This window comes from Bactrocera latifrons, unplaced genomic scaffold, assembly GCF_001853355.1.
Source record: "Bactrocera latifrons isolate USDA-ARS-PBARC rearing strain unplaced genomic scaffold, ASM185335v1 scaffold_112, whole genome shotgun sequence".
Lineage (NCBI taxonomy): Eukaryota > Metazoa > Arthropoda > Insecta > Diptera > Tephritidae > Bactrocera > Bactrocera latifrons.
The window spans coordinates 517283-535948 of NW_017534542.1; the positions used below are offsets into that span (position 1 = coordinate 517283).

An 18666-nucleotide genomic window follows, 5' to 3' on the forward strand; every position below is an offset into this window, starting at 1 on the left:
ACAATTTTTGTTTTTATGAAATACCTGTTATCCAAAATATTTTGTTTCTTAAAATTATTATTTTTTTAATTGTTTTTGTAAATAATTTTTTTCAAATATTATTTTGCGTTGAAAGTTTTTTTATTAAATACAAGTATATAAATTTTTTTATTTTCCTAACTACTTTTTCCAAGAAATTACTAATCACAATTTTTTCGCATTTTTTCTAACTCTCTTGCAGAAAAACGACTTTGAAAACTATATGAATGACTATTTGAGCCAACGTGATATACTACCGCCCCATCGCATGTCATTATTGAAATTTCTGGCCATCGTAAGTATTTACGCATACATAGCAAATATTTTTTAAATCAATATTTTTGTTTAGCTACAATAAATATTAGCACAGTAAATGCAAAAATTTTCCATGCGCTTTAATCACAAACTCATATCTACGCATCTTTCTACATATGTATGTATGTTTGTATGCACAGCATACGTCACTAGCGCCAAAGAACTGTGTTGCGTTCGCGAAAAAAATGAATAAACGCGGCGTGCGAGATATGCAATTAAAACTGTAATTTTATTGCTGCCTGTGCATACAGGCGCAAAAATTCACACACTTTATATATGGAATTTTGCACATTTTTGCTACACCAGCAGGCAGTAAAAAAAAAGCATTTTAAAGAAATGTTAAAAATTAAAAACGAAAGAAAGCGGCCATGAAGCAAGACTTAAATTAAAAGGCCTGCAACGGTGCAAAAAAAACGCGAAAATTAAAGTAAAATATTAAACACTTTAAACTGTAAATGTCAAACAATAAAAGCGCAGACTTCCTGCTTTACAGCAACAAAACAGCAGGCAGACATCAGCGATCCTACCACAGCGCGCTTTAGCTGAAGCGCACGAGTACCAAGCTGGGTTGCCAACAGCGAAATATGTTTCAAAACACATTTCGAAAAGTCGAAATGTTGAGTTTTGGTATTATTTTGTCTTATATTTAGCACAAATAATCAAACTTGATAAGCAAATGTCAAATCCCTTTCAATATTTGCAAAGCAAGTGCCAACACACCGCAATTGCATCATACATATATGTATGTTTTCAAACTGGGTTTCACACGCTTTGCGGTGCGTTAAAATTGTTTCATATAAAAACACATACAATTTTCTGATAAGCGCTACTGAAAATTGCAACAAAAAAATTGGCTTCACTGCAAACATTTTAGCAACAATTAATACGGTTAATTGTTGTTCATTGACATTTATTGGCTGACAATCAGCTGTGTGAAGACAGTGTGAAGCAGTGACTACCTTTGTGTGGCATAAAAAAAATTTACGAAAAAAAACTAAGGTAAAATAAGAAAAAAAATTAAAGCAATAAATAAAAAGAAATATTAAATATGAAAGCAAAAGTCATAAAAATCACACGAAAAAGCCGCAAATTTAAACCAAGTGGGGTTCAATTAAAGGTTATGGAACTTATGCGCGTCATTTTGAGAATTCGCATCAGGCGCCGGGCGCGTGAAACATTTCTTTATTTTGAAACGGCAAAAGAAGTACAGCAAATCACAAGCCAGGCAGCTGAGCGCTATTTCCTTAAATTTTTTTGACGTTTGTATGGCAAACTTTTTAATTTCATAAAATATCTTAACGAAATTTGGCATACTTTATTGTTGAAGACAGCGCTATAATCTGCGAAAATAGTATGGAAATCGGACAACTATAGCATATAGCTGCCATACAAGCTGACCGATAAAAATCAAGTTTTTGTATGGAAAATTTTCTTATTTGACAAGATTTCTTCGTAGAATTTGGCACAGCTTATTTTCTAAGCCGAAGTTACGGTCTCCATAAATATGTTTCAAGTCGGACCGATAGAGCATATATGTAAGTAGCTGCCATACAAACTGACCGCTTAAAAACAAATTAAATATTTTTTTATACCCTTTAATGCTTTAAAAAGTACAACTGTGAAGGGTATTATAGCTACGTTGCAGCCGTAGTTTCCTCTTTCTTCTACTTTATTTTAATTAAAACTTTTTTCTTTCTTATTTATTTTAATAAAAAAAAATGCGCGGCGCTTACACTTCCTTGCACAACAAGTTTCAGACTTTGTGCTCAACGTTTAACTGCGTCACTTGTGGCCTTTAAAACAAATAAAAAATCATACCCTTTTGTTTATGCTGTTGTAAACAGTGTGAATAGAATTGACAATCAGCTGTTCGCCGTTTACTCGTCTGTTGTCATAAGGGATGATAGGGATTGGTTGTTCGAAAATGAAAAAGGATATTAGGTGTAAAACACTTTGCATTATGATTTTAGCATTTGATATAAAATATTTTTTTGAAATTGAAATAAAATATTTTTTTTTTAAATATCATGCTCATGTAAATCACAAATCAACAAGCTCTTTCTAATCAACGCACTTAAGCAATCCAAAAATTCCCGGCGTCTGGCTATCGTCTAGCCGCTTCATTGGCGACATGCGTTGACATTCCGATTATGGACGCCCTCGAAAATTTTGATTAAATATAAAAAATGTCAATAGATTTGGCGCCAGACATGCATGCATACATAAATACAGCTGAGCTTTCCTATAGCCAGCCATTTATCAACGCATTAGCCGTGTCGAGGTTTATTACGATTTGTCAGACTTATTAAAATTTGTTTATAAACTCTTTGAAGTAAACAACTAATATGTAATTGTATTTTGTTTAATTTCTTTGTAGAACGCGTTGGAATTGAGTGCACCCGCAACGCCCGCACTGCTGGAACACAATCAAAATAATCAGCATTTTAACACCAACGTTAAGCCGCCAGGTTGGATGCAATTGTCCGGGCACCCAGAAAGGTAAATATTTCGTAAATTTTTTTTTTCTTTATGCCACTGCTGATTTGGCGAAAACACTGTAACATTTATGACATCACTTTATCAGTAACACAATCTTTACTCATGCCTTCCTTTTCTCATTTGCAGCATTGTCCCCACAACTGCCGGCATTGTGCGCAAACGCGTCGCCAGTCTGGCCGACAATGAGGTGCTCGCCTACAAACTACTCACGCAGGAGCCGCAAACAGCCAAAATTGTGCCGCAATTTTACGGTGCACAAGCGTTGAATGGCGAAAACTTTATCGAACTACAAGATCTCTTGACGGGCTTCAAGGATCCCTGTGTGATGGACATCAAAATGGGTTGCCGCACATTTCTCGAATCCGAAGTGACCAATAAGACATTGCGACCGGATTTGTATAAGAAAATGGTTGCCGTCGATCCATTGGCGCCCACAGCCGATGAGGAGTCGACGCAGGCTATTACCAAACTACGTTATATGCTTTTCCGCGAATCGATGTCATCATCACAATCGAAAGGTTTTCGCATCGAAGCGTTGCGTCTACGCGGTCGTCCACCCGTTAAAGATCTGAAGACGGTACGTAATAGCGATCAAATTACACAAACTATCGAACAGTTTCTGGGCGCAAAACGGTCGGTGACAAAGGAACTAATCAAGCGGCTGAAACATATGCGTATGGTGATGGAGAAATCGACATTCTTTCAGCGTCACGAGGTGGTTGGCTCGAGCATATTCATCGTTTACGATGATGATAAAGTGGGCGCTTGGTTAATCGACTTTGCCAAGTCGCGTCCACTGCCAGCTGGTGTTAATGTGAATCATCGCGCCACATGGATACCCGGTAACTGTGAGGAGGGTCTACTCAAGGGCATGGATGAGCTGATCAATGCCTTCGAAAATGTTTATGCGAGTCATGGCAGTCGGAAATGCTTACAAATATAAGGAATTGCACATAATGCAAAATGCAGCAGTGCTGCTGGCAATTAGCAAATAACTGTAATTCAATTACAATTGGTTGGTTAAAGAAGCGTTGACGTTTCTTTCTTTCTTTCATATTAGTGGGGGTAAAAATAATATGAAAGCGATAAATTCTACATCAAACATACATGTATCTTTCCTTAATCGCGAAAAATATCCATTGTATAGTTTAAGTTTGTGTTTATGCTGCCTTAAGACTGAATTGCATTGCGTGCATTTAAACGAAATACTTTCGCCACACACATACACATACATATTCATACATCCATATTACCTAATTCATCACCACTACTTTAACGTATATTATTAGTTACTTTACTTGCTTACCTTTGTATTTTCCATATTGGAAAAAAGGATTAAAGTAAAAAAGAAAAACAAAAACAAAAACCTCATAATCACGTTCTTAAATCATTTGCATACATATTTATAGAAGACTTTGTCGTCAAAGAATTTGTTACTAGATATGTATAAAAACCATGTAAAAGTATTTTTAGTTAGTTGCTTGATTTTCAACATTTGTATATATATAAAATATCATGTGAACATTATTTGTAAACTGCAATTGTAACAAAAAACAGGAATTTTGCTTCAGTACAAGCCTAAAAGCGAGCATTATGTCTAAATGTCTTAAAGCATATGACAGCTATCATTTTATAGGCAAGAAAGTTACTTAAAATACATCAACGTGTAATCCTATTTATAGTTAAGTTTTAAATTTACGATCTTTTTATATTAATAAAAAAGGATATTAAAAATTGTGTAAGAAATAAAAATTGTACTTGAATTTTGACAAAAAAAAAACAACATGTTGCATTTATTTGAAATATGTGGAAGGGTCTTGGGGAATTTACAGTGTGACCTAGAATATTAATTATCAAAACAATGTGCAAAAAAAAAAAAATAAAAGAGATTAGAAGAATTGTATGTATTTTTGTCATTTGATAAATAATACTTTATACATTGTTAAATTAAAGGATGATCCATTTCGAGTTGCCCTACTTTTTTTTAAGGAAAAACATAGAAACGTCGAATTGAATGGGGAAATTTAATGGCATGATCATGATCATACGATTTTGGTGGCCCATTGACCAATCCGAAACGTAAAATTATCTGCCCTTCGAAGTGTTCTCTCAATAAATTCATTAATTGATGTGAAATGTAGCTCGAAAACGTCGGATCTTCTTGGAACTTATTAACATTTACGTAAAGCGAAGCGATGTCGCTTGGTAATTTCGAGCGATTTCAGTTCTTGCACAACCGTTATTTTGAACGCTTTTAACTAAAGATCTCGACGTAAAAGAGCTAAGTCGTCCCATACGCAAGTCCGAGTTGCTGCGAACGGCGTCGAATCGGCTTTAACCGCTCTTCGTGTACGCTCTCAGCTACGGCTGCTAAATTTTTTTCACTGCGTGCTGGACGTGGTCCATTCGGTCGAATATTATCCAATGATGAATACAGGGTCTCAAGATGGGTGGTGGTGTTGCAAATAGTACGCCCAGTAGGACGTTTATAGAACGTGAATTTTCGTAATAAAGTTGAACGATTTATAAAGAATGTTGAAGCGTTAGTCTTTCCATAATGAAATGAGAAGCAATACTGAACAAAAACTGCTTGAAAAAAGTACTTCTTTTTTAATCACCCTTTTCCTTAATCGTTTGACGCAAGCTTTTTAAGAACGGTTTTCTGCTGTGCAAGATAGCTTTACCATATGCCACGGTCAAAATTCAGAATGCACCCGAAAATCCTAATTTTAGGATACTCTTTGTAAACTCTCACAAACATTTATAGTTTTGGTCATCTATCTAGAGCTATATGGTATACACACATAAGTGATCATTCAGTCACAATTAATTGAATTCCGAGTAGCTATCTGTCCGTCCATCAGTCCGTACAAGCGATGGTTTGAGTAAACATGGAGATATCGTGTGTTTCTTGGCATTCGAAGAACGTTGGTATTGCAGATAGGCGAAATTGGACTAATCTAATCTTTCACTTTACAGTATACAAATCAAACACTAATGAAGATATCGAAATAGAACTTGGTACAAATCATAGCTTTTATATCGAGGAATTGCAGACACAAAACAATGAAACCAAGAGAAAGTATTTTTCTTGTTGTAATCAGGGGACTCACATCTAAAATAAATTCATACATTTTTACACTTGTTTAAAAAATTGTTGGATTAAAAATCAGTCCACAAATTCCCCCAGCCCCCATATACATATACTATTTGTATATTTGGAAGTCACTTAGATTCACTTTAAATTCTACAACGTAAGATCAACGATAATATCCTGAAAGGTTTCACTAAAGTTATGTTTACACTCGTGCAACTTGCAGAAATTACATATATGTATATCACTCATTCACATGCCACATACTAAAAAATGTTCCCTGGGTTTCATTTAAGTAACTTATATACAATCACTAATTACATGGAGTAAAGTCATTCAGATGCTCGAAAATTATGATATCCGTTAAGGGTAAGGCTAAGGTTTCGTCCAATTTTTTATTTTTAGCACTGTTATGAGCATTATAATGAGATTTTCAAATGCTGTTTGTGATATTCCACTGGTTATGGAATTACCTTATGCATTATGCATTTTAAGAAATATTTGCGGTCAAACAAAACGGGCCAACATCAATTCGTTTTGTTTCAAATACTTAAATATGATTTGGAGAAAATTTCGCCCAGAGTAGACAAAATTGGTTCATTTCCTATATTTGATATTTTGACCATGAAAGGAGACTTTTGCAATAATCTTTAGCAGACTTACCGAAATATTATAATTTAATAACACATTAAACGAGTCTTTATTGGCGTAGGCACCGCTTTCGCGGTTATAGACGGGTTTACAATAGCACGCCAGTCGTTCATTCTTTTCACTACTTGGCGCCAATTCCAACGGAGTGAAAGTCTTCCTCTTGTTCTGTTTCCACCCGGCGGGAACTGTGACGAACACTATCAGAGCGGGACTGTTTTCACCTATTCAGACATGACGTACCCAACGGATTCGCTGTCCCTTAATTCGTTGATCTATGTCAATGTTAACGTATATCTCGTACAGCTCATCGTTATATCGACTGCAGCATTCGCCGTTGCCAATCAGAAAAGGATTATAAATATTCCGCAGAACCTTTCTCTCGAAAACTCGAAACGCCGACTCATCAGATGTTGTCATCGTCCATGCTTCTGCACTATATACCAGGAAGGGAATGATGAGTGACTTTTAGAATTTGGTTATTGTTCGTCGAGTAGGTGCTATACTTCACAATTTCTTACTTAGAACGAACTTCTGTATCTCAGCAAATGTTGGCAAAATTGATTATGCGTTGGATTTCGAGGCTGACATTGTTGTTGGTGTTAATACTGGTTCCAGTATTGACGAAATTATTTATATCTTAAAGTTATGACTGTCAACAGTGACGTGTCTAGTCGCGAATACGGCGGCCGGTTTTTTGTTGACAAGAGATATTTCGTTTGGCCATCGTTCATTACCAAACCCATTTGCTTCTATTCTTTGTCCAACCTGGAGAAACTAGTACGAGTATTGTTATGACCAATGATATCGATATACATCAGGAGTTGTACACTCTTATAGAAGATTGTACCTTCTATATTCAGCTCAGCAGCTTGAATTATTTTACACTATATAATTAAATTATAAAAATAGTTATAAATTCGATCGACATATTGTTAATTAAACTACGAGGAACTTTTAATTTACGAAAACACCATTTGAAATATCATAAACACAAATTTTCAATCACTAAACACTTTCAACGTCCTGACTTGCAGGTTTAGACACAATAACAAATTGTGTCCATAAACAAAACTTCTCACACTTGCAAGCAAATATATTGAAAGACAACAGCACAAACGACACGCCTATCAAAGCATATAACCTTTTTAATTACATTTTCAATTAAACCGTAAGCAAACGTAAAAATTGTTAAAATTTGAAGAACAACGCACTTTGACAAATTTTGCATTTACGCGGTCGAATAAATTCCACACAAATGACTTCCACAAGCAAAAGGAAATGCGTGATACCAGATAACGGAAATCGAATTGTTATGTGTTTTGTCTATACATTCGCTCTGTACTTGCTTTTTTGTAGTAACGTATACATTTGTTATTTTTATTTTTGTTTTTGTTTTAGAGGAAATATTTCAAATTAAATATATTATGTATGTAAGCAAATGTCAACGGAATATATAATTCTACACTGCTTTCAAAGACCACTCATCTGGCAGCGCGTCATAGATATTCATAACTGGATTTCTGCTCCAATCAGATTGTTGTGTTGCTGCCGGCAATTGTATTTTTTGTTGTAAGTCATCCCCATCAATGAGCGAGGACACAGTGGTACGTTAAAGTGCATAAAAGCTATTTAAATAAATGAATGATGAAAATATTTTCCATTTCCTTGTTTTGTGCATGCATAACAATTGCGAAAATAGTCTATAATTGTCACTGTGCTCAATGGCGAAAAGTGGGTTGACAATTGTTTTCGGTCGATACTCCGACAATGCACAGCTGTTCATGTGCAAAAGCAGCAACAACAATCAAAACAAATGCAGTCAGCACAACACAAGTGGGAGGACGGCAATGGGTTGTTGGAACATGTGACATCACAGCCCGAAACAGAGGAAGTGGAAAGCAAGCAAAAGTTTCAAATTGAGGTTTGTGTCTTCGATGATTGCAGTACGGATGGCACAAGAGAAATGTTGACAATTTGGCAACGCAAATTTCGTAGACAACGGATACGGATGTTTATAGTGCGAAATGAAAGTGAAAAGCCCAAAGGAGGTGCGTGCTTTTGCACGTTAATTGTTAATTTGAAAATAACTATTTTAAGTAAACTTAATTATTACATTTACGGCTAGTGGGTTATGGCCGCAATCGCGCTATAGAGCTGGCGAGCGGTGCCTACTTGTGCTTTCTAGATATCGACGATGAAATGCTGCCAACGCGTATACAACAACAATATTTGCTGGCGCGCGCCAATAAGGATGCCGTGAGTATAAACAAATTTTAATTTAAAGTTAACGCTTGCTCTTGTTGTTAATATACACTAAATTTTTCAAGCTCATTGGCTGCAAGTTCGTGCGCACGCCGCCGAATTCCACCTGTCGCTTCACGCGTTGGGCAAACGAATTGGATGCCACAAAACTGCCGTTACAGATATACACTGCCAATGGACCGACGGTGATTATGCCCACTTGGCTATGCCATCGTCGCGTCTACGAACGCATACCAGGTGGCTTTTGCGAACGCGGCCATGGCACGCCCGAAGATCTTATCTTTTTCTATGCGCATCTCGATCGCGGTGGACGCGTGCTGCGTATCAATGAATGCCTGCTGCTCTATCGTTATCATGCGGCGGCAACCACATTCTCAATTGTTGCCGAAACTATTTGGCAATTGCGTATGCAACATTTGCTCACGCATGTGTTGTGTTGCGAGCCGTGGTGCAGTGGTTTCACCATATGGAATGCGGGTAAACGTGGACGTAAGTTTTTTCGCGAGCTGCCACAAGCGTTCAAGTGCAAAGTGCGTGCCTTCTGTGATGTGGATGAGAGTAAGTTAAAATGTAATGAGTTCGTACGTTTTTAACCGTTATGAATTTTTTCTCTTTCAGAGAAAATTAACAAATCTTACAATCATTACGACGTGAAGACGCACCGTTTCACGCACGTAGTGCCCATCGTGCATTTCACTCATGCGCGTCCGCCGCTGCTTATTTGTATGAAATTAGATCTCACCAATGGTGCTTTTGAAGCGAATTTAAATAGTTTAAATTTATGCGAAGGACGTGATTACATATTATTCACGTGAATTGTGGTGTGCAAATAATATAAAAAAAGTGCATTATTGGCGTCACAATATTATTTAAAGGTTATGTATACAAATATTAATGTTCTAAGAAATGTACAACCCCCATCCTGTGTTAAATTTGTGATTTACACAATATTATACCATTGTGATAATATTATATATTAGCAAACGGTTTTATTAAAATAAAATTCACGAAAAAAAATATTCAAAATTTGCATAAAATTATATGCTTAATATAATATAACAAGACAGAGAGCGAGAGAAAGGCGAAGATCGGGGACATATCCGCTGAGACCAGGGTTTTCTGGGCGTTGTTGTTGTAGTATTTCCCACTTGGATGGTAAGGAGTCGGTGAAGCTGCTAATGGCAACACCTCGGTCGCCGATGTTCTCTCCATATCTCGGCATCGATAATAGATATTTCGAAGTTAGTCGCTAATATTAATACTTTATTCAACTCGTCTACACATTCAACCGCGACTTCAGAGCATTTGCACATAACGGTATAGCACATCTGTTTCTTCGAATTTCGGCACAGTATTGAAGTTACGCGGCACTTTGCAATATTCTGCGTATATCTTTTGACTCGCTTCGCTCACGGTTGGCGGTGTAACTTGCAAGTACGAATCACTGCCATAATCACTTAATGGTTTTAATATGCTACGCTTTAAATTAGCCATTTCATTATCACGTTCACGTGGTGCTGCCGCAGTTGAAAGCGCGAAACCATTATTATTGCCAGTTGCCAATTTACCGAACTGTACATATTTCCGGTATATATCCATATTTGCTTTGGATGGATTGCTAATCCGGCAACCGTATACCTCATCCATAGGCGGCAACACCGATTCCAGCGTGAATGGTTCTTGTTCTATCAATACAGTTTGATTGGCATCCTTAACAGCATAGCCGGCACTTATATCCTCATCAGTGGAGCTATCATCCGCTTCGGAACTGGAACTCGATGAATTGCTATTCGTTGAGCTGGTGGAACTTTGACCAGTAAGGTTAGGATTTTTGCGTGCTTTGCGATCTTGTATTTGCCGCTGGAATGGCGAGTAGTTGGTGCGGAATGTGGGCATATAACGTAGTGCCAGTTGACTAATTTCGAAAGCTATGTGTTCGCTGAGATCGGTCCATTTAAATGACTGATGATAATTCGAGTAGGCATCGATCATTTCGAGACCTTTGGAATGCACGCGAAATAGTTCTTTGACAATTTTATTCGAGTCTGAAGTGGAGTGTGGTAGACAGGAGCGCACTTTGTGACGCACCCAATCGGTAATTAGGCGGGTTTCATTTTCTGGTGTGAGTGGTTTGTAGACGTTGTGCATGTAGTAGTCTGTTTGCAGCTCCCAGATTGGTTGGTTCTCTACAAATAARCAAAAAAAAAAAAAATTAATATTGAAAGTAAGAAAAAACAGTTTTCCATACACACGACTTGGCTCTAAAAATCAAGCAAAATCGTGAAAGTTTGTATCTTTAGTAAACCTACGTTTTGTGTGACTTCGGCTGGGTATGTAATAGCCCAAGAAAATATTAATACTATGCTGTTTCTCCGTATCGCTGAATGTATTGCTGTAGTAGCGGCTCAACGTTTGCATTATATCGTTGCCTTGTGAAGCCCACGCGGCCGTTTTACGGTATGTTTTAATACGATGTACTAGCTGCGAGCCACCATATTGCAAGGCCAGCGTATCGCCATGCTCCTCATACAGATTCTCCAACATGGTCACACAGTCTGAGTCGAACTCGAGTTTCGCGGACTTAACAAAACCCAAACGCTCCAACTGATGACCCAAGGCACACTTGCCAATAGCGAATTGTGCAGTGTTGGTGCGATCCAAGCAATCGACGCAATTCGTACGCACTAGGCCTGTTTGGAACGTGCACTCACTACCGCGCGCCTTGAAAAACATGCCGGTCTGTTGCACAACACTCTCCGCTATGTCGGCTAACATTTCCATGACATTACCGCCACCACGACTCTTGCGCGCCATATCGAAATGTATATGCTTCATACGGTGTTGCGGTGGCAAAAACTGATTCAAGTAACGTATGCTGTAGACCAGCTCTTTGGAGATGATTGATTCATGTTTACGCTTTTCACGTTTCTTCACCAAATTCAACATGATTAGCGGTGAGCCATAATGAAAGAGTAGACGATCGAAATGACGTGCCGGTGTTTGCGCAAATGGATCGCAAATATCCAATTGTATTTGTGGCTTCGGTACCATTTTGACAACATCTTGTGACCAGTGTGAGGGCACTGAGCCGCGCATCTGTGTAAACGAGCACATGCGTTGACCGTCTGTGACTATTTGTTCGGTCTCCACTTCATTCGCTACATCACCCATACAATTGGCTCCGCGCTTAAGAAATCTTGTACCCGCAAAGCGTGTACTACGTCGTGCAATTAAACATACATTAACATGCCGTCCAAAAACGCTAATACACGATTGACTAATATAGCCATGCGTCACTTCCAACATCCAATCCTTAAGCACAATGACACGCATCGGCTGCAAGAGGAACGCATTCCAGACAAAGCGCGTACGCGAATTGCTACGAAATGCATAGTTCACACGCTCATCCGGCGCGACAACATTATTGGTGAGTTTATCCCAGTCGGGCAACGGCTCATCGTTGTCCAAGTCTACATTTGGTCCTACAAAACGCGGTGCCGACTCATTATACTGTAGCGTGCGCGTTAAATCATATGAATAAGAAAAATAAAAATTACTCCGCAAATCGATGCTCTGAAACATTTTCTTGTAACGTTCTTCATGGGGATGTGGTGCCCGCAATGTAGTCGGTTCATTAACGCGCACCATAACCGTATCTTTTATGGTGTAAATCAAATGCATGCCAATGTGTGCGCAACATTTGCGTTTAGTGACGAGCAGCAGATAGTAGCCTTCAAGAAAGCGCACAAAACCCAATACACCATAAGCGGAGGTAACGCGCGCTGAGCTGCCGAGTGATATGAGGAATCTGCGTATTTCCAACGCATTTAGCTCGTTGGGATTCTCATCGATGGCAACGCGGTCATGTTTGGTACGATCAATTGTAAGCATGCGAAAGCGCGTTTCCCGATTATTGCTGCCAACAAGGTAGAGACGCTAAAATATACACGCCAAATTAGAACCAACAAAAAAATATAGTGGAAGAAGTTACTCACAGTGCGCGTTTCGTAGAGTACCACCTTTTGTATGCCACTAATAAGTGGATTAAAAAATATATTTGGATTAGTGTTATTCATTTTGTGGCTTTAATTGCATCTATTTTAGCAATTTTCATGAATATTATAAACAAATATCATTTCTTTGCGATGACTAAACAATTTACTTATCCGTAACAAAAATAATCTCAGCTGACTGTTATTTTTGTGATAGCACATTGGTGCTGCCAGAATTTGAAGGTTGGTGGTCCGTATTACCAAATTTACTTTGTATTTTTTAAAAGTACTTTTTATAATAAACCGTATTCTTTTTTAAAACAGTACAAAGTGTTATTTTATTGAACATATCAATATATTGTTTTTAAAAAATTTCACAGTTGTTATGAATATTCTTGCAAATAATTACGCGAATACGGTATTTTGGCAATCAGCTGCTCTTAGTTTGGCGAAATTTTAAGATATTTATTTGTTACACGTTTAAATAATACCTAAATAAATTAAACGCCGGTATTGAGCAATGAATACCATACGTCCTTGCGGTTGCAAAGGTGTACGCACCTGTCTACAGTGCGAAAAGGATTTTAACATACAAAAATCATCACTTCTTGAACAACTCAATGAACTTAAAGCGTATTCATATTGCCCTCTATGCGAACGGCTTTTCGAAGGTTGGGACCCATCGGAAGTGCGTGACCAACATCCAGAACACAACAATCATGAAGGATTACCATTTCCCGGAATGTATGTGCAGGAGCATTTTCTGCGTACAAATGAAAGTGTAGAGTTAATGGAAAATTTAGATGTGTTGCCGTGGGTAATATCACAAAGTGGGCGTCGCAAACAAAATTTCGGACCAAAAACCAATTTTCGTCAACGAAAGTTAAAGAATGGTAACTTTAATGGATTTCCAGCAACTACACGTTTTGTACAACAGCGGCTACGTGAGGTGCCTGTATTGAGTGACTTTCAGACAATTGAGCAATGCTCACTGGAGTATGAACCATCAAAGGGCGCATCCATCGATCCACATGTTGATGATTGTTGGATATGGGGAGAACGTGTTGTGACTGTGAATTGCTTGGGAGATGCAGTATTAACGCTAACCGCTTTTGATGCCTCTAAAAATCCTCAAAAATATAATTTGCATTTGGTATCGCATTATGAGAAACAATTACTTTTACCGTTGATGGGAGCGAACCAATTGGATTTTTATAAGGATAAAGTTATACGTGTAGCTATGCCAAAGTAAGTGGATGCCGAATTTTATATTTTTATTCTTAATAGTGGCTTTTTAAACATGTTTACTTAGTCTCTCCCTGATGGTAATGTATGGACCTGCACGCTACCAATTCGAGCATTCAGTACTGCGTGAGGATGTAAAAAGTAGGCGTGTTTGTATTGCTTATCGTGAATTTACGCCTATGTACATTGATGGTGAAGACAAAATAAAAGGCGATGAAGTAACACAGAATGCACTTAATTTCTGGACGGACACAAACAATGCAACAGTTGAAGTAATTTAAAAAATAAAATCGTAATTTAATTTATAGATTCATAAATAAACATTCTGCTTAATTTTTTCTTTACAACAAAATTTGGACAATTGAGCCTGATATTAACCACAAAGCGTTTTTTTTTTCTTTGTAATTTTAATTATTTTTTAGTCAAGATATTCAGTTATATGTTGTTCGGTGTCATCTATGTAAATGCTTTCTCCACCACCATCAACAATTTCTTCTGTACTATTACCCATAACGAAATTTTTAATGATGTGCGGTGAATATGTCAAATCAGTCGTTGTTTGATGCATACGTTTTATATGGGCGCGTAAATTGCCATTAGAACTAAGCTCTTTCCCGCAATATTTACATTTAAAGTCTGTGTGTGATTCTCTTAAATGCGCAAACAAATCGGTAGTTTTGACGAAGGCTTTGCTACAATGTTTACAAACGTGTGACTTGCGTGCATGTGTCAACAGGAAGCAGGGCGCCGTAAAAGCTTGCGGACAATATTTGCATACGTAAATGGAGCGTCCAGCATCATCAGCACTCACTGTAGAATATGGTAAAGCAGCTTGCTCGTCATTTTCACTTACAAGTTCATGTTGTTGTTGTTGTTGTTGCTCATTATGTTGTGTGCTTGTGATAAGTTCCTGGTACGGTTCGCCTAAACCAGATTCAATTAATTCATTTGGTGGTACTTCATGTACGATTTGCTCTATTTCCGGCACAACGGTATTAACTTCCACATTTTGCTCACCTCCTTTTTCTATGACATTCGGTATGTGTTCTATAAACAAATTGTGATCACTTCTTTCTTTCTTCTCAAGTAGTGTATGCATATCCACATCATCTACTTTTCTTTTTCGTTTATGTGGGCTATATAGGGTATTTGAATGAAACTCCTGCGAAGTGGCTTCCGCAGGTGACTCGAATGTGGTGGTGCATGTGGCATGTGTAAGTAATTGTGTTACACCGCCTGTGAGTATGAATTTTGGATTTTTCACAAATTTACGTTTCTCCGGTTGTTTAAGTGTGTTTTGTATACGTATTTGTGAAGGTTCTGACACTATTTTTTCGATACATGGTTCAGGCAAATTCACGTGCTGATCACGTTGTGACCGTTCTGTTGCATATTCTACATATTCAACTAAATTATTATCATATTCCACTTTATCATTCACAACTGGCTCGGGTACTGATGCTGTTTTACATTCTTCTTGCTGTAGTGCTTCTTCGTAGAGCTGTTTTATTTGTTTGTTAGCGGCGCATAAGCGTTTGTAGAAGATATACTGTGGTTGTAGCTCAAGTAAGCATTCTTTGCAAATCAGCTGTAGTTCGACGTCGAATTCAAGTATTGAATGCTGTAAATGGAAAATTTTAAAAATTTAATTAAAGTTTCCCAATGCTATCTGCAAGCTTACCTGCCAATCATTATACATTTGCAATACTTCGTGTATGGAAATCGCTGCTTCATTTTGTGCGTCAGACTCCAGAGAATCATTTTCTATCGTAGTGTCGTTCCAAAGCACTTTGTGTTCTAACAAATTGTAATCGCCTGCACCCAAACAAATACGACACAGATTACGTAGATTACCAGTGTTTAACTCAATTTCCATTTATTTGTTTACAATTTTTTGTTGTTTTAGTGCAAAAATATCACAACAGCTACAAAATCCAGAAAGTTACTACACTTTAAAAATCTTCAATGCGCACAATTGTCAAACGCTACAAAACGCACGGTGGTCCAATTTGCTTACATAATAACGGAAAAATTTGTATAAAATGAATAAGGTTGTTAACTTATTCGCTTCTTGCTCCTACAAAGCAAAATAATCATGTTTTATTTACCTGTTGCCGCAAGGAATACAATATTGCGCATAAAAAATGGCATTTTACAATTTTTAATATATTTAATAGCAATTCAATTTCATTTTGGCTAGCGCAGAAGTAAATTATTTTACCATCCGGCAACATTGTGGAATGCATTCCTTCATTTGTTTAACCACAAACAGCTGATCACATTACAGCTTTCAATTAGCAGTCTGGTAAAGGGTGTCTTCATATTTCTAATTACAACAGCTGCTTTTGTATTGTAAATTGCTAAATTTCTCAAGTATAAATTAATTCAGTTTATCTAAATGTGTGCGATAGTGGTGCGAACACAGAAATATCAACGAAAATGAGCGCCAGACAGCAAAACTCATATCATAACGTAGTTCAAAGCGTTTGTTGTTGTTGATATGAAGATGAAGTGGCTATTGTGTTGGCATAAGAAATTGAAAAAAATGCTGGTAGGTTGGAAGCCGTTGCATTGGTTCGCTTTCAGTGCACTATGCCTTCTGGGATTAGGTGCCTATTGGTACATTTGGACATCGGAAGTGCGCATTGAAGAGACGTGGAGTAATGGTTAGTAAACGTACATTTATTGTTGTATATGTATATATTTACTTAATTGTTATTAATATACATTATATTAGCGATTAAACCTCTGGGCCGTATAGCTGCTGCTGCAAATGGTGATTCACTTGCACTAGACAATTTCGATTATGAAGAACAATTAGTAGTGCTATATAATCGTGTGCCCAAAACGGGATCCACCAGTTTTGTTAATATTGCTTACGATTTATGTAAGCGTAATAAGTTTCATGTCTTGCATATAAATGTGACGGCAAATATGCATGTGCTATCGCTGCCCAATCAGGTGAGTGGCCTTGACGGAAATCAGTTTTTATATGTTAAAAATTATTATCTTAAAAAAAATATTTTTTGGTCTTTTTGGCAGATTACGTTTGTGCGTAACGTTACCAAATGGCATGAAATGAAGCCGGGTAAGTGCGTTTTTTATTTTATGTTGCTTACTTTAGTAATATTTTTACATTTTATCTTTAATACAGCCCTTTATCATGGTCATATGGCGTTTTTGGACTTTTCCAAGTAATTTTTGGCGGCATTAGTTTATAATTGCTTGCTTATAGTAATAATATCTTATTTTTTTGTAGATTTCAAATTGCGCACAAACCTATTTATATTAATATAGTACGTAAGCCATTGGATAGGCTAGTTTCCTATTATTATTTTCTACGTTATGGTGATAATTATCGTCCGAATTTAGTACGTAAAAAGGCGGGTAATAAAATTGTGAGTATGCATATTTTAATAATTGTCTTGAAAAATATTTGTAATAATTTTCTATTGCAGACTTTCGATGAATGCGTTCTATCGAAACAACCAGACTGTGATCCAAAGAATATGTGGCTGCAAATACCATTCTTTTGTGGTCATGCAGCAGAGTGCTGGTATGTTAAATCATCTTTCATAAAAAGCAATTAGTAATTAAAAAAAAAAATTATATATATATTTTTTGTGTTTTGTAGGGAGCCAGGCAGCGAGTGGGCATTAAATCAAGCTAAGCATAATTTAGTTAATGAATATTTTCTGGTTGGCGTTACCGAGCAAATGGAAGACTTTGTGGATCTGCTTGAGCGTTCATTGCCGCGGTAAATATACCACTACGCACACATATACATATGTATATTCTGCATTTGAAAACAACAATAACGTGGCATTGTTTTGCTTTGCAGCATATTTCATGGTTTCCGCGAACACTATCAACATTCCAATAAATCCCATCTACGTCAAACGTCTTGGAAGATAGCACCCAACGACGACACAATAAATACCATACATAAAACGAAAATCTGGCAAATGGAGAATGAATTGTACGAATTTGCATTGACACAATTCGAATACAATAAGCGCAAATTGACTGTGCCCGATAATAAGCATATGCAAAAATTTATGTATGAAAAGATAAGACCCAAATGATAGCATTTGCGTAGTGCTATTGCGAAAACGTCAAAAATGCGCAAAAAATGCACAAATATGTGAAATTAAGTTATGTGTGTGTATTTTTTTTTATTGTGTTGGCGAGCGCAACTGTTTTTATGCGCACTGTTTTTAGTGTGAAACTCCTATTATAACATGGTGGCCATACACACACATATTTTTACATGAGCCCTCCAATTGTAGTCATATTTTTTATTTATCTCTATTTTTTTTTTTTGTTTTTTTTTCTTTGTTCAGTAAATAGGTAGTATTGTTAATATCTTTCTGTTGTTCTTTATACTTAAAAAAAACCTTAGCGCATTTATTTTTTGTGCGCAGCAATGTACTTAATATGGAAATAAGCACCTTTAATATGTAACTTCTACTAAGCAATGACAATTATGAGAAGACAGTTTTTCTAGTTTTTAGTGAGTTATAAGTTTTTTTTTTTTGGAGTTTTTCTGACTTAACTATTTTTAAATTTTTATTTTGGAATTTTAAATTT

At 36.9% G+C, this 18666-nt stretch overlaps 6 protein-coding genes across 6 annotated transcripts in view; 4 read left to right on the forward strand and 2 right to left on the reverse strand.

Annotated features, from left to right (window-relative positions):
* LOC108974730 (inositol-trisphosphate 3-kinase A) overlaps positions 1 to 4573 on the forward strand; it is a 21435-nt gene extending 16862 nt beyond the window's left edge. Inside the window, exons 2-4 of the mRNA XM_018942747.1 lie at positions 221 to 313; positions 2711 to 2832; positions 2959 to 4573. Coding sequence (XP_018798292.1) covers positions 221 to 313; positions 2711 to 2832; positions 2959 to 3775 — 1032 coding nt within the window. The 3' untranslated portion in view covers positions 3776 to 4573. The remainder of the gene's footprint in view (positions 1 to 220; positions 314 to 2710; positions 2833 to 2958) is intronic.
* Positions 4574 to 8103: 3530 nt separating this feature from the next.
* On the forward strand, positions 8104 to 9660 carry LOC108974594 (UDP-GlcNAc:betaGal beta-1,3-N-acetylglucosaminyltransferase-like protein 1). Its single transcript, XM_018942519.1, has 5 exons — positions 8104 to 8181; positions 8277 to 8625; positions 8703 to 8833; positions 8905 to 9397; positions 9458 to 9660. Exons 1-5 carry the CDS (start codon positions 8164 to 8166, stop codon positions 9652 to 9654), a joined length of 1188 nt encoding a protein of 395 aa, XP_018798064.1. The 5' UTR covers positions 8104 to 8163; the 3' UTR covers positions 9655 to 9660.
* A 171-nt stretch (positions 9661 to 9831) lies between these two features.
* Positions 9832 to 13047, reverse strand: LOC108974692 (polyphosphoinositide phosphatase). Its single transcript, XM_018942683.1, has 3 exons — positions 12835 to 13047; positions 11149 to 12775; positions 9832 to 11025 (listed from the first exon to the last, which is right to left on the reverse strand). The coding sequence occupies exons 1-3, from the start codon at positions 12913 to 12915 to the stop codon at positions 10136 to 10138; spliced, it is 2598 nt and encodes an 865-aa protein (XP_018798228.1). The 5' UTR covers positions 12916 to 13047; the 3' UTR covers positions 9832 to 10135.
* Positions 13048 to 13196: 149 nt separating this feature from the next.
* LOC108974702 (alpha-ketoglutarate-dependent dioxygenase alkB homolog 4) lies at positions 13197 to 14453 on the forward strand. The gene is made up of 2 exons (XM_018942704.1): positions 13197 to 14079; positions 14144 to 14453. The coding sequence occupies exons 1-2, from the start codon at positions 13352 to 13354 to the stop codon at positions 14355 to 14357; spliced, it is 942 nt and encodes a 313-aa protein (XP_018798249.1). The 5' UTR covers positions 13197 to 13351; the 3' UTR covers positions 14358 to 14453.
* Positions 14406 to 16159, reverse strand: LOC108974697. Its single transcript, XM_018942694.1, has 2 exons — positions 15758 to 16159; positions 14406 to 15697 (listed from the first exon to the last, which is right to left on the reverse strand). The coding sequence occupies exons 1-2, from the start codon at positions 15950 to 15952 to the stop codon at positions 14495 to 14497; spliced, it is 1398 nt and encodes a 465-aa protein (XP_018798239.1). The 5' UTR covers positions 15953 to 16159; the 3' UTR covers positions 14406 to 14494.
* A 234-nt stretch (positions 16160 to 16393) lies between these two features.
* LOC108974562 (heparin sulfate O-sulfotransferase) lies at positions 16394 to 18666 on the forward strand. The gene is made up of 8 exons (XM_018942474.1): positions 16394 to 16742; positions 16814 to 17037; positions 17119 to 17164; positions 17231 to 17270; positions 17336 to 17474; positions 17535 to 17632; positions 17711 to 17833; positions 17918 to 18666. Exons 1-8 carry the CDS (start codon positions 16577 to 16579, stop codon positions 18159 to 18161), a joined length of 1080 nt encoding a protein of 359 aa, XP_018798019.1. The 5' UTR covers positions 16394 to 16576; the 3' UTR covers positions 18162 to 18666.